This window comes from Pyrgilauda ruficollis, unplaced genomic scaffold (genome assembly GCF_017590135.1).
Source record: "Pyrgilauda ruficollis isolate IOZ18807 unplaced genomic scaffold, ASM1759013v1 scaffold56, whole genome shotgun sequence".
Lineage (NCBI taxonomy): Eukaryota > Metazoa > Chordata > Aves > Passeriformes > Passeridae > Pyrgilauda > Pyrgilauda ruficollis.
This window is the reverse complement of record NW_024527266.1, coordinates 3958316-3973377: the sequence shown is the minus strand read 5'-3', so window position 1 is coordinate 3973377 and position 15062 is coordinate 3958316. Positions and strand designations below refer to the sequence as shown.

General features: G+C 44.6%; 1 protein-coding gene across 1 annotated transcript in view; it reads right to left on the bottom strand.

Moving 5' to 3' along the window:
- The window catches only part of GRAP2 (GRB2 related adaptor protein 2), a 37865-nt gene that overhangs the window by 4407 nt on the left and 18396 nt on the right, over positions 1–15062 (bottom strand). Inside the window, exons 2-5 of the mRNA XM_041481565.1 lie at positions 8583–8684; positions 5475–5566; positions 3129–3248; positions 1248–1416 (exon numbers count right to left, since the gene is read on the bottom strand). Coding sequence (XP_041337499.1) covers positions 1248–1416; positions 3129–3248; positions 5475–5566; positions 8583–8660 — 459 coding nt within the window. The 5' untranslated portion in view covers positions 8661–8684. The remainder of the gene's footprint in view (positions 1–1247; positions 1417–3128; positions 3249–5474; positions 5567–8582; positions 8685–15062) is intronic.

Sequence of the window (15062 nt, the reverse complement as noted above, 5' to 3'; positions counted from 1 at the left end):
AAATTAATTGTGAACAGAAACCCCACTGTGATGAGTGCTAAACATACTCTGCTGTGCCCATCACCATAACAAATATACAGAGAGTTTGCCAAAGCAAACTTCAGTTCTGTTCTTTCATTTGCCTGTCTGCATCTTGGAGCAAATGCATCTTCCCTTCCTGCTCACAGTCAGCCCAAACTGGTTGTTATACTGATATACATGCATACAGTCTTTCTTTCCTTTCCCAGACACAGAGATTCATCACTGTGATCTCTCTCTTACAGATCCCAGAGCCTCTATTTTAATACTTTACTAGTGTGTTTTTAAAGCTCTGTGGAAGTGGTCTAGAAAGAGACAACAACCCAGGCCCATTCTTCAGATTGAAAATGTATCATCTCTCGTTTTGAGCCAGCAAGAATGACCCACATGCAGCCTATAAAACTTTACTGCTGTAGTCAGCAGGTCATGTACTTTCTGCCTTGCCTCTACTTGCACATCCTGGTAATTTAATACCACAGTCCGTTTCCCAGCAAAGCAGGACTTTGGTTGCTGCAGTGACCAGGCATGTTCACTCCCAGTACAGGGAGTGCAAGGTGTAGCAGCCTCTGCTATGTCATTTGCTTGTTCTCCTGGCACAAAACCAGGCATTCATTGGACTGGGGTTTGTCTGCCTTCTCAAACATTGGCTATACCTTCCCTGAAGGCACATCTTGTTCCCAGATCTCCTGTGTTCTTGGTAGTACTTTCCAGTTCCTAACAGCCAGGTTAACTTCTCCAGGTTCTGCCCTCCACTCCTCCACATTCCTTTTACTGTGTTTGCTCAGTAGCAGAAGATGGACAATTCTTCTGAGCAGACAAACTTGCAGGTGTAGTTGCACTCTGGGTGCATGCAAGAATACTAAGAAACCAGACTCAAATTCTTCTCAGTCACAACCCGCCAGTCAGCTCTGTACCTGCCCTTAGGAAATCTAGGCATTTCAGTAAGGTAAGTCTTGCTTCCCTTGGCATCTTAGGATATCAGCTCTGAGGTTTTAGCACAGGTTTAGCAAAGCACCTCTATTCAGATTTGAAGAATCAAAAAATTAAAGAATCGAAAAACTAAGAATCTGTGTCTCAGGCCCCACCAGTGTGGTTATGTGGTTGGGTTTCCAGGGACAGACTGTCCTCCTCCTCACCCTGAGACATTCTCATGGGATGAAATCCTTCCACAGAAAGGTTTCTGACTGAGAAAGTTTTCTGACTGACTCCTAAGGACAGTTTGTGTTTACCTTTTCTTCTTGGCTGTTGTCCCTTAGGAAGATCTGCTTCTGCCTGGAGATTGAAGTTGTCTTGTAGTAGTCCACCAGCTTGTTTAGAGAGTGGAATTTCTCTGTCCACAAGTAATAGCTACCCTTTGAATCCCTCATCACTTTGAAGTGTTGCACATCATCTTCATGCCTGGATCCCAATGGAAAAGAGATCATCAACAGATTGCACTTTTACCTTTTTCGGAAAAGTCTTTTCCAGAAGGGTATCAAAACTTCTTGCTTGGCTAAATCTAGACTTCTGGAAAGTCATGCAATGGCAGTCCTTGTGTGTACTGGACCCAGACGTGGCTCTGTTTCAAAAGACTCATCGATTTACAAACAGAGAGTGCCCCAGGGCTGCCTAGTCACAAAGCACTATCAGAACAAAGCATAGGGTTTTAAACCCTCTATTTTGAAATAAAGGTCACAGGAGCTTCCAGGGTGAAAAAGTGCAGTTGTTGCCTACCCAACAGCCTCTGCAGGTCCTGTTAACATCCAGTCTGCATTGACTATAGGACCTGTATTACACCTTTGCACACCATGGGGATCACCACTACATGCAGACACAGACACGTGAAGCCATACACTAAGCTTTAAGATGGTATAAAATCTAGTGTAACATCATTACTACAGGTCATTCTCCCTATCCAAAAAGAAAAAGAAAGACATTTTCTGTTGCTGTTGCAAGCCAAATTAACAATCTCAACCTTCTGTCCCTTATTCCCTCTGTACCTCCCCTCCTCTCACCTCTTGTCTGATGTGTACAATTCCTCTCTGCACCAGATGTGATCTGGCTTTGGTACCCACCTCCTTGCTCTGTGCAACTCCAGGCACCCAAAACGCTCTTCTCAGAGGCTACATCTGCACAAATAAACTTAATGGGGACAGGCAGGGACTGAATGCTTCCCTTGACTGCTACAGCCCCAAGCTGTTGGAGTGTTAGCATGGCTGTGGTTTAAATGGAAAAGCTCTCCCTTAGATAGCGCTGGGCCATGGTCAGAAAGAACAGGCCAGGAACTGTTCACAGGGAGCTGCTTGAATACAGCTCTTCTGTTTGGTGGGGTGAAGAGGGTGCAGCCATACAGATCTGACCTCTGCCTCACTGCTTGACTTCAGGCCAGAGAAAGAGTCTGACTGTACTTGATTTGCTGGTGTTAATTGGTGCAAATGTAATCAGAATGTTTTCCTGCATTCCTCCTGGATACTTTTTGAGCTGCCTGAATCAGCAAGTATGCACTACTTGGAAAAGACTAATCATGACTTGTTAATCATGATGCTAATTTAAAACTGGTTATCAACTATTTGACTGAAAATTGGGAAACCAAACATCATTTAAGAGCTCTGCTTAGAAGCAAATGCACTGAGAAGTGCTGGGCTACAGCAAGCTGCTCAAATGCAGCTGGGCTGCAAGCAATGAAAAACCAGTCCTTGTCCAATGGCTGTTTAGTGACCTGTGGGAAATAAGTTAACAATGTAATAGTAATCTCTTCATAGCTAGTAGCTGAATTCTTGGATTTGGTAACCAGAGCTGTCAGGGAATTAAAACAAATGGAAGACACATGTTAAGCACAGTGGGAGACTTTCCCTGTACCATTCTGCTTTGCTGCAGCTCTTTCAAAGAAGGAGGTCACCAGGGGATGCAGCTTTGGAATGGGGCATTCACTGTGTCACTTGAAAAGAGGCAGAAACATTTGGGAATCAGATGCCTAATTTGTTCTCATTCACAACACAGCAGCACCACCAGTGACTGGCAGCATGCAAACTTCTCACGAGCCTACATGACATTAGGAATCCTTACGAGAGGAGGCTAGGGACACCATTAAACAGGAGAAGAAGCAGGAATATGCTGTTAGAAGCAGATACCTGACAGAGATGGAGAAGTCACCATGAGAGTTCTGACTGGCTCGGACGATGAAGCAGCCGACTCCTTTGCTCATGAGAAGGTTCTCTGCTTCGTGGCGGGATATCTTCTCATCAAACCAGCTGTCAAGTGGGAAAAATCATGGAGATGTGAATAAGGATGTTAATTAAGGTGAGGAATAAAAAAGTTGAGGGTAGGGAGAATGTGAATAAGCAGGGTGGAGGGAAGAAAACAAAAGGATCAGAGGAGCCCACATGGCTCCTCCCAGGGGCCACGTGTATGCTGAGGTACAGGGGTTTGATGGATGCACCCCATTTTCTTTGAGTAGTAAAAGCATGTACATGCAAAGAGAACAATGTAAGCTTTGGTCTGCTAAGAAGCAACACTCAGCCGAAACTGTAATTACAGACACAGTACAATAAGGTGTTAGTCAAAGAAATTTTAAATGACAAATGTGTATGTATACATGTATACACACATAATTCTCAGACACATACATCAAATTCCTTTTTGGCAAACTGATTGAAAATTACTGGGCTGTGATGGATATATTGCATGGAACACACATAAATTTTTAGTAGAAGCAAGCCATGAAAGTTTTACTACTAATAAATTGGTTCCTGCAAGAGTTGCAATATCACAAAATCACAGAAGCACAGCATACATAAGCACACTTACTCAAATCTAGCCAGGCATAACAGATAACAGAATCAGGCACTGGACTAATAATGAGAAAGTCACCATAAATAGTGAAAGAATATGATGTAAGTAGGAATTTTTCAGTAGAGAAACACAAAATCACATACATTTGCATGTGTCCACTCCATAGCTAATAAGATTTACAATCTGCAAGCTTTGACTTCATCTAATATGTAATTGCCCGTATTGCATTAAGATTAAGGACTGTTAAGTTCCTAACATCTGTCATTTCTGCTTTGGAATTCCTTATTATCATCACAGTTTACCTATGTATCACTAGCAAAGAAAAATCAGATGAGCCTTGATAGCCAATCTCAATGATTACTTAACACGAAAAACATGGGCAAAAACAATCTGTCAAAAATAGGAGGCAGCTATCCTCCCTACGTCTAGTTCTGTCATCTGGCCTGAACTGCTTCAAAGTGCAGACCCGCGCTTAGAAAAGTGTCAAAGTGAAAATATTTCTTCGCAGCTCTTGCACAGAGAAAGCAACACGAGAAAAATTTGTGCGAAAAAAGAAGCTGCCAGTGCTCCTGAGTGATGGCACAGCCCTGTGAAACAGTGAACAAGAACAACCGACTGGAAGATCTCATCCCCCTGAGGCCCAAAAGTACAAGTCCGTATTTGCACGGCAAACGAATAATGTCCTTCAGCTCAGCCAAGCAGGACGGCTTATGTCCAAAAAGGCCAGGAAGTGCCACCTCCAAAGGGGACAGAGGCACTTACTTGTAACCTCGAAATCCCTGTGTGCTCCCAGTATGACTGCTCAGGGCACCAGTGCGTTACAGCCACAAGCGCTGCGCTTGGTGCATGCCCTGCTTGTTCACCCCCGAAATGCTGCAGCACTTCTGAAAAAAGAGGACAATGAGAGGTGCTCCTGGGAGCATTTCTGCTAACTGAAAGGTCGTAAAAATCCCATGCACTGTCATATTTATGGCAGTGGGCTGGAGAGCACATTTAACATGCATTCCAACACGCATCACTCCTTTCTGAAAGTGCAGTTCCACCTCCCCAGCGGGAAGAGAGAAATGCAGGTACGCCTGTGCCCTGACAGATGTGTTTGAGTGTGACAGGGAGCAGGTCTGGTCCGTCAGGAGCAGAGTAACACAGCTGCCACAGCGGCGCAGCATCGCACTGACCCCTAGTGCACCGACACGAACTCACAGCGCTCCGCGGGGAGGGAATGCGGCGGCAGGCTGGGAAAAGGGAGGCAGCGTCCTTAAGAGTCGAAGGGGCGGAAATTTTTTTTTTGTAATTAATTTTCAGAAAGATCTCTTGCTCTTCCTTTTGTGCTCAGCCTCTGTCTCTGTTCCCAAGACTTCACATCATGACTATTCTTCCTCTCTCTGAGGACATCTAAATGCAATTCCTGGCACATCCCAGCATCCCTCTGCGCAGCAGTAACAAAAGAGTCACTTGGGACTGACAGCGATCATCGAGATCCATTTAGCTCCGAAAGAGCAGAGGATGCTTTGGGCTAGATATACGCTGTGCTGGCAGAACCGTGTGTAGCATGTGTGGCAATCCCGGCCAGCCCAAAATGTAGAATGTTATGCCCAGCACTTCTCCTGTCCTGTCCTCTGTGCGCGGTCCTGACAGCACCCGGTGGAAATGTGCCATGGTGGTGACACCATTTCTGTCACACTTACGGGGGAACATGGAAATCAATGAAGTTCTTGGGAACGTAGCCCTCGTGACTTCTGAGCTCAGCCTTGTACCACTCTTCCTGGGAGCTCAAAACCTGCAATGGAGAAATGGATGGAATAAATGTGTCTCCCGAGACAGGCAAAAGTAGCCAAGATTCAGGAAGAAACCTAGAATGTCTTGTAAGAATAAAAGAAAATGGTACACATTGTATTCTCCCCACCCATGGTGCAACAAGGTTAGTGGCTGATGACCACTTCAGAGCAAGCAAGCAATAAAAAAGCCCAAGTAGAATTAGAGAGATGGCTTGTTAACTCTGCCCCTTTGTCTGACTGCCTATCCATGTATCTCTGATGCCTGTGAAATGGAGAAATTCAGCTTTGAAAGACTTAGTAGGGGTTTAATTTATTCTCTGCCTTTTGTAGTTGGTACTGGAGCATCTCAGATTCACAAGGGAAGAAGAAAATATCTGTGAAAACCCCTCTGACATATGGGTATGGAGGGATATGCAGCTGTGTCTGTGTGTGTTATGGATGCACAGATGTTACCATGTCATTTCACAAGAGATTCTTTAGTGGGTTAAGTCTTCAGCTGCCCTGAGCTTTGCCAAGGTATAAGAAGGAGGTAAAAAGTGTTTTCAAGACACTGTTATACTTAGGAGATTGTGGGATAGCTGGAAGTGAGTCCACATCACCCACTGGAGCAGCTTCAAGTGTGCTCACATTAACGTTAACTGTATTGGTCCAAGGAAACATCACTGCTGACCAGGGAGGGCCCAAATTCATGACAGCCTGGCTGGTGGCCCAAGATACAGCCCTAAGCTAGAGGAGAGAGGACAGGAATACAACCACATTGGGATTTTACTGCAAATGTTGTGGTCTTTGGTGTTTTGTTTGACATTCCAGCTCCTGGGACAGGATTCTGCTGTATGAAATAGACCATGTTTCTGCTCTTTCTGGTTTTGGAGAGGAACCTAAAAGCATGAGCCACGACAGTTTTAAAAGGAAAAAGCCGGTGGAAAAGACTTAATTTAAAATCTATTGTTAACAGTAATAATACTTTGTGAGCTAGTCTCATGGTTTTGGGAGCCTAAGGCACATTTTAACTGCTTTGTATTGGCAACAGGATGTTACTGTCTCCGGAGTCAATTCTTCATTGCCTTCCCTGCCACGTAGGCCTTTTTCAAACATTTGGATTCAGAAAAGTTAAGGAACAGAAAGCTGTGGAATTCCCTACTTGTATAGTCACTGCTGTCCTCATGCCTGGGTACTGGGTTAAGGATCTTTTTTCACTGCTGTGGCCAAACACAGGGGATGATAGCCACTTCCTGCTCATGCTCTCTTGGAAGTGAGGTTTCCAGAACAACCCAGTAGCTGTTTGCCACTGCAGAGCTGGCACGTTTCTCTCAGTGTGTCATCCTCTCAGAGAAGGATGTAGGGGGGGTAAGAGGGTGAATTTCCTCCTGTCACTACTGGCTGAGGGCCTCATGTTTCCTGTTTTGTAATCGCTACATCAATACTCCACCTTATCTCCTTCATAAATCAGCAGGTTGTTGCAGGCAGCACGAGGGGGCTCATGATGGGGTAGGAATGTGTGTGTGCCTGTGCCAGAACAGAGCTGTTACTCAGGCTGATTTACTGCTACTACGGCTTGGGAGGCTAAGGTGTTGTTTTGTTCACCTCAGGGACATTAAAGCTAGAGGCAGTTTGATTTTTCTGGTAGTGAATTCTCTATGACAACAAATAATAATAAAACTGGTGTGTAATGTTGACACTTTTTATCAGGAGATTCCAGCATACTTGGAAAGGAAGCTCTAGCTTATAAAGATTTTATAGGAAGGGAAACTGAGGAACAGAAAGAAAAGTGATCTGCCCAACACCATCAGCCCAGCAGGGACTTGATGGAAGTCTCCTGAGAAAAAAGGCATCAGTAAAGGTTACGTGATAGTGGGGACTCACTGGGGAAGAATAAGAGTGTTTATCTGTGCTGAAGAGAGGCAGCGATTTCTCCAGAACCTTCTCACAGGTTCTGAGCTCTGGATGCTATCAGCTTTGTCTAAGTGCCAAGAATTAAAAGGCCAATAAAATAAAAAATTCCATGGTGATGGAAAAGCCAAAGCTGAGACTCAATATCTGATTATTAGCTGGAATATCTGTGACTGCACAGAGAGGTAGCAAAGGCTCCTCGCCAAACAGGGCTGTACATCCTATGGTTGTATATCATCCCTTTGGACAGTAAAGGAGCTAAGGACTGAGGGACGGGTAATACTCAGGCATTTTCAATGGAAACACAACATCTGGGGCTGAGAAGTGGATAAATAATTAGAGTGAAACTTAATGTGGCTTCATCTGTAGGACTTTGGTAATGTTAACAAGAATTGCTCTATCATAACACATACAAATCAACTTTGTTGAGAGACTTCCAGAAACTCTGTATTGTATATGATCAACTCTACTTCTGCCACTGCCCCATTGTTAAATTCCTGCAAGGGTGTGTATAACGTTATTAAACCAGGACCTCTTAAACTATTCCACTATGTGTATAACAGTCTGTCTCATGGGATTTTCCTCTTCTATTTGCAATTGCCTAAGATCCTTGCAGCATCTAACAAGAATTACTAACAGTGAAAAGTTAGATATAAATTCTAGAATGGATGAGTTATCTTTTAAACAGTTCGAAGACTGGAAATAAGGAAGACAGCAAACCCACTGGACAGAACTGGTCCTGCCTGCGTTTAGACATAGTCAGCATAACGTAGTCACTGGGGATGGTTCACCTGGTCAATGAAAACAGTCAGGACCCTCAAAATCTGTCACCAAAGATCTTGATCTGTGCCCCAGCAAAGGTACATACCCTTTCCTGCTGATTACTGGAGGACTGCAGGGCAACTAAATCCACAGTTCATGGACATAAAATCAAGAAAAGTGGACACAGACTCAAGCAATCTGGGAATTGTTGTCCTGTTGCAAACCTTATGGGAGAGGAGTATCCTGCATTTTTATCCTAGTTTATAGATGTGTCTTCATCTGTTTTGCCAAGGCAAATGGAAGCACAAGAAAGCTCTGGAAGCAATCTCAGAGACGCTGTTTAGTCAAGCTGGGGGCTGTACTTACCTTCAATACATCCCCAGCCTGGAAGCTCAACTCGTCTTCTCCTGAAGCTGTGAAATCAAACTTTGCAATGGCTTCCATACCGTGTCCTGGGGGAGAGCAAATCTGGAAGAGGTAATGTCAGATGTCTGTCAGCACCTATGAGCTACTGGGATTGTGGAGTCCAGCCTCTGGAAAGCTGACAGGCAGTGCTGGGATTTGTATGTGGAGAAGCACTCACCACCTATGGACAGCCATTAGTTACCAGACTTGGAAAGACATGAGCAGGTGAAAGAGAGGGCACGGCTGAGGCTGTCAGTAGCTGAAGTCAGAAGTACAAATAACCAATAGTGTATGCTTACTCCAACAGATCTCTTTCTCTAGAGCAATCTCATGGGAAAAACACGTGTAGACCAACTCTGTCACAGTTCCCAATAAAACAAGTGACTCTGTCCTGCAAAAAAATGCATTTGCCCCCTACAGTGACTTACTCTTTGCCTCAAGAGTGAGTCAAATTGCAGACAAAACAAACAGGGCTGCAATAAATATATATTTTTTTCTTGGACACCGGCCACAATATGGAAGGTTGAAAGAGTCTTTTCTTTGTGATGGCTTAACATGGATGACCACAACTTTCAGGTAGGAAAACACTGTTTGCAGAAAGGCTGTATTCCCTATTTTGAAGGTGGCAGAGAGTTAACCTACCTTAGTGTCGGTAACCCAGGAGCCTGAAATGTATCAGCCAGCCTGCGAACCAAAGCCTGCTTTTTGGCACCAGAGCAATGTAGCAGGGGAAGTGGCAAGATGGGCTTTGCTCCTTCACCACTTCCTGCTCACGTAACTCGGATGTCCCCCAGCAGGACCATTTTTATAATCAAGAGTTACCAATTTCCCATGGCTGGGTCAGCTACCCCACAGCCCAGTGGCAAGGCTGCCACTGACAAGCCAAGAAAGAGCCAGGCAGTGCCACCTTAAACAAGTGCGCTGCTGGCAGATGTACTTGCAGCACAGCTTCTGAAGACCATCAGACAGCTGCAGTGTAGAGGTAATTTTTGTGATTTCTAAGCTAGGTTTGTCTGGGAACAAAGATCCTGAGGCCACAGGTTCCACTACCCAATCTCAATTCTCACAAAAACACCCAGTCTTTATGGCTTGAGAGGAAGTGCCAGTTTGTCTGATCCAAAACGTTCTTAACCAGAAAGCTCTAGAAAGACACTGTACAAACAAATGAGAAACACTAATTAGGGTTAGATATTTCTTATCAAGTAGAACTGACACAAGATCCCCAAAATATAAAGTGTTGATACTGAGCAAGCTCCAGAATTTTGCCACTTCAAAAATCAAAAGGCTGCTGTAGCCCTCCTTCTCGGCAATACATGCTGTAATGTTCCTCCTCTGACACACAACCCAGGGATTTATCTATCTGTGTAAGCAGAATCCAGGGCCCAGCTCTGATACAGCTCAGCTTAAACTGCTGAGAATGAGCTGGGAGAAAGCCTGCAGGGCAAAAGCTCCAGGACTGCACCAGCATTAGCCCAGGGATTCCAGAGGAAAACCACCAACATGGGAAGATATAAATTGTCAGAGGAAAAACAAACCCATAGTTCAGTTGTGATAGTCATTCTAGCTGAGTACCTGTCATGAATCATTTGGGTCACGGAGCTGAGCTAAGTTGTCAGTGCCACCAGGCCTGACCTAGCTGGTGGCAGATGGCAACCATGGAGGGTGACTCTTCATTTCTGACTGATACCTGCAAAGAATCTTTAGGTACCTTTACACAGGTGGGGAGTATGGTAATGTATAGCCTAGTATTTCCTTAAGTCCGAACTAGGTTCTGTGTGTGTTAACTGTGTACAGCAGTTATTTATTGACTAAACTGTCTATTTCCTGCTTGCAGAGTCCCTTTGCACTTGAGTAAAGATCCCTGAAAAAAGTGATTCACAAGAGGGGCCATAACATCACTGGATATTAGTTCTGAGAGTTGAGATTTGTTACGATCACTTCTAACTAAAAAAAATATATTGATGTGCTTCCTAGTGGATTATGTTAGCACTGTCTTTTTTTGCTGCTTATAGGTGAATTTATATCCATGTGACTGACGAGAGCTATGAAGCACCAAGGCAAATTTTTTGGCAGTCCACAGAGAGTTCTGCTTATTCAGCATGGATCTGTTCTAAAGTAATTGGGGTTGCTTCAGTGCCAGGGCCTCCCAGGTAGGTCTGAGTAGTAGCTCAGCTGAGATCTGCCCTACTCCTGCTCCTCCAGCCTGCTGCCTTGGGCTTCCAACACACAGCAGTGCTGAGCCCTAACACCCTAAGGCACATCGGTGCTTTGCTCTCAGGCTTCAGCTTTCCACCTACTCCAAACATTTTCACCCCCTATTCTCCCTGTTGACCTACTAATGCTCTTTAATTCTTACTTTTGATACTTTTTGCAGATTAGGGTCACCCTCTGTTTTACTCTTAATCCAAGATATTGGTGTAACCCTGCAGGTGCAGCTCGGGCCTGATTTGAGAACTGTCCTCTATTCTTGCACAGATATTTTTGGAGCTTCAGCCTGTAGCCCTCCACAGGCAGTGTCAGCTCCCTTGTGTACTAACAGAGCATGGGGTATTAAACTGGAGGGGAATTAACCCTTAAGGGAACTAGTTAAACAATGATAGTCTTTCATGGAAGACAATTGAAGACTAAAGGAGAATTACTTCAGCAAGGATTGTTTTTCAGTGTTTTATCTTGCAGTGGGGGCCTGCTGCAGAGAGATGAGAGCCAACAGTGCAGGTGGATTCTGGAACTCCTAAGTGCAGACCATTAATCCCAGCTTGAGGAAAAGAACTCACTTAAAAACAATTTAAATGCAAGCTATTTAAATACAAATCCTGTCTTTGATTCTGTCCCTTAGATACAGAAGAAGTATCTAAGAAGTGAGGGTTCTCTCTACAGGGGTAAGAGAGCAGAAAAACTTTTATTTTTCAATAATCCAAATGTTAAAGGTGCTATTGGAATGTGGCCCCCTCCAAAGGAGAAGAGTTTGTGAAACAGTTAAAATCTCCCCTCTCACTTCTTTTCCAATTTCAGCAATCCCAGCCTCAGGGAGAGACCAGGAGAGAGATACCTCTTCAAACAATCTAACACATGGATTAAATATGCCTTTCATTGCCAGCGGCTGGATTTAGAAGTGGCTCAAACAGCATCCACAGTGTTGGCTGTGTTGATAAATCAGCAATACAGTAATGCTCTGGCCTTAAGCTCTTCCCCAACCAACTCCTAAAGCAACACTAGCCAATAATCCTGTCTTTGAACTCCAGCCTACCACTTTTCAGCGCCTGAACTTCAAACCAGTTCTGTTTTTCTGATCCTGTTCCTCCCTCCATGTGTAACTTGAGAATCCCCACTCCACATGGGTCGGTGCTGGGCTCTCATGAAAACTCTCCTGCCAGCAGCCCATTCTTTCCCTCTCTGCATGTGTGTGACTCCCAGCACCACCCCACAACACAGACAGACAGGAAATTTTTCACTATTATCATAACTTACATTTCTCAAGCACCTTTTATCCAAAATTCTGGTTTTAACTGCATGGTGCAACTCCTTTACGCTTTTGATAGCCAAGGACAATTTTAGACTGTGCTTAATGTTCTCTGTGAAAATCACCTTTGTAGAGAGTTTAGCATGAAACATATGTAATGTTCAAAGAGGGATTTTTCAGTTCCAAGTGTGAGCTGACCAGTGCCCTTCATTTTGTGCTGGCTTTCTGCACGCAGGTGAATTTTCTCTGTGATTCACCTTTGTAACCGGGTGGATTCAAGAAGCATAAGGCTACAGCACTTCTTGGGACTGGTGCAACAGAAGGTTCACAAAATGAAAAGTGAAAAGCAGCCTGGCTTCCAGAGCACAAGGTAGGCATTTTAGTTTGGCGGAATGCCATTCCCTGAGCAAGAACATCAGTGTCTCTGTTGATGAAAAGTGCCAAGGTCTAAAACATGTCAGCAAGCAATACAGCTTGACAGCAGAGTCCCAAAGAGTTTAACACCATTACCCTACACCATGCTGGTTCCAAATTCAGCATAACAATGCCAGGGAAGGTCACCACCTATGAAGAATCTGCCACTCGGGGACTGCCCAGCCTCAGCCTTTCCCAATTTCACCTACTTACATCAGAAGGAGAGCAAAATTACAACAATGCACTCACTTAATGGAACCATACGCAAAAAGTTTCTATTTATATGTCTGTAGCATAAAAAATGGCACACATCTCCATCCTGAAGCTTCATCCAGCGAGGTTTTGCACCAACATATACAGCACGAGCTATCACGTCTTTGTTCGGCTCTGCCAGAACAACCTATTGGACTGATGAGCAGCCAGGGACCGGATTCAGCCCTGAGCATCTGTACAGGAACTCCAGATGACATTTCAGCAGAAACAATGGAGAAGGGACCTGTAATCTAGACGAGCTGTTGCAGATAACAGCTTTGTTTTCACCGGCTAAGCCACATACAAGTGGCATGGGAATATTTAGCTCCAAAAACACAAACCTCTTGCTACTGAGTTAACGGTGCAGCTTCACTGACTGTCAGTGATAAGAGGGTAAAATTTATAATGGAGAGCAAGTCACTAAAACACTCAGTGAAATGATGCATTTAAGTCTTGGCTATTCTACCACACAGAGCAATGCATAGCATTTTGGCTGAGCCTATGTGCAAACAAAATAAACCTCCTAGGAACTGGATTCACAGAACAAACAAACTTTCAGGACTCTATAAGCAACAGCAGTTGGTAAGAAATGTCCCAAACTAGGATGGGGCTCAATTTCCCTAGGGAACCCAGGTCTTCTGTGCTCCTTCCCATCACGTCAGAGTAGAGTTGTGCAGCGACATGGGAAGATGGTGCAACAACAGGCTCAAAGAGAGGAGAACCTGATACAGTACCAGGTATGATATCACAGCATGATGCTGCGACAGTATAAAATCCCAAATCTTTGCTGTGCTGGAAGGGTTGGCGTGGGGGGGGGGGGGCTGGGGTGGTGGGGAAACACTTCCTTCTGTTCGCCTACCTCCTCCCTCACATCCCAGCTGGTCAGATTTGGCAGAGGTGGAGGGATCTGCTCTGATGTGCAAGCCGATAAACAAGATGGCCTTGGGATCCCACGCTCTGCCCCTACTGCGCAGTACTTCACCTTTCCTTCCCAAACCCCCTTCCCCTTTTACTTGTCCCAGGCAGCTGCCCCGCTCCGGCCCCGGAGCCGTGGCCAGCCCGTACCTTGCACAGCTCTCCTCCCTGGCGCCGCTTCGCTCGGAGCAGCAGGTGCACAGCCACCGAGGCACGGATGGGAGCGAGAGCTCAGGCCCCTCCCTGCAGCACCCGTGTCACACATCGGCAACGGGCCCACGTGTCAGGGGACAGGGACAGTCCGGAGTGGGCATGGGGGACACGGGCAGCCATCCCTGCCTGCCATGGGACAGAGCGGGGCACGGATGGTTTCCTAATGGCAGAAATATTTGGTACCCCGCATATTTAGAATGGTGGTGCCAGTTCAAAAGGAGCTGCCCCTGGCTGCTGCTTCAGCCCAGGGTGGTTTAACAGATGAAGAAAGGAGGGTCCCTCAAAAAGTGCAAGTTCTACCCAAATAAGGAAAACAGAAATGAGCACAGATCCGCTAAGTTAACTGAGAAACCGTAAGTCTGTTGAAAAGCATATCTTGAGGAACAAGTAGCTAAAGACATAAAAACATGTAATAAAATAATTTTCAAAGACAACAGAAACAGGAAGCCTGCCAGAGTGTGTCTGTAGGGCTGACAGATGATTGAAATGTAAAAAGAATGCTCTAAGAAGATAAGGATGAAGCACAAAAGCTAAATGAATTCTCTGCATCCATGCATCTCCCATAGGGATATAAGGAGGTCCCCACACTGGAGTTTTCTTTGCAGAGGAAAGCCAGGAGAGCTATTTAAGATGAAGAACTGGAATAAAAGATTTTAGGAAAAAACAGTAAATTAACAAGAGTAAATTCAAGGATGTGATATTTTAGAAATCTTGAATGAAATCCAAACTTAACATGAAATAGTAAAGAATGAGCAATTAAACTCTGGTTTACAATGCTAGACTTAACCAAGCCTCAGGACTAGGAAAAAAGCAGCAAACACAATGCAGATGTTTGAGATGTGTTTTGAGGGGCTGCAAGGTGCAGGTCTGACTTCTGTGTGCCTGAAATGGGTTAAAAGATTAATGATGAAATGAATTACTGGCCCTAAGAGAGAAATAACATACCAATTCCTCCTCACATAGCTTTTGTAGAAGGAAGTCATACGGCACAATCTGAGTTCTTTGAAGGAGCTGATAAAAATGTGGATATAGGTGATCACTTGATATAAAATTTGCATTTCTACATCATTTTTGATGAAGTCTCTCACCAAAGACTCTTTAAAAAGCCTCCTAAGTTCTCAAAGAATAGGAGGGAAGATCCTGTAGAAGACTAACAATTGATTAAAAGTTCTGAAACAATTTGAATG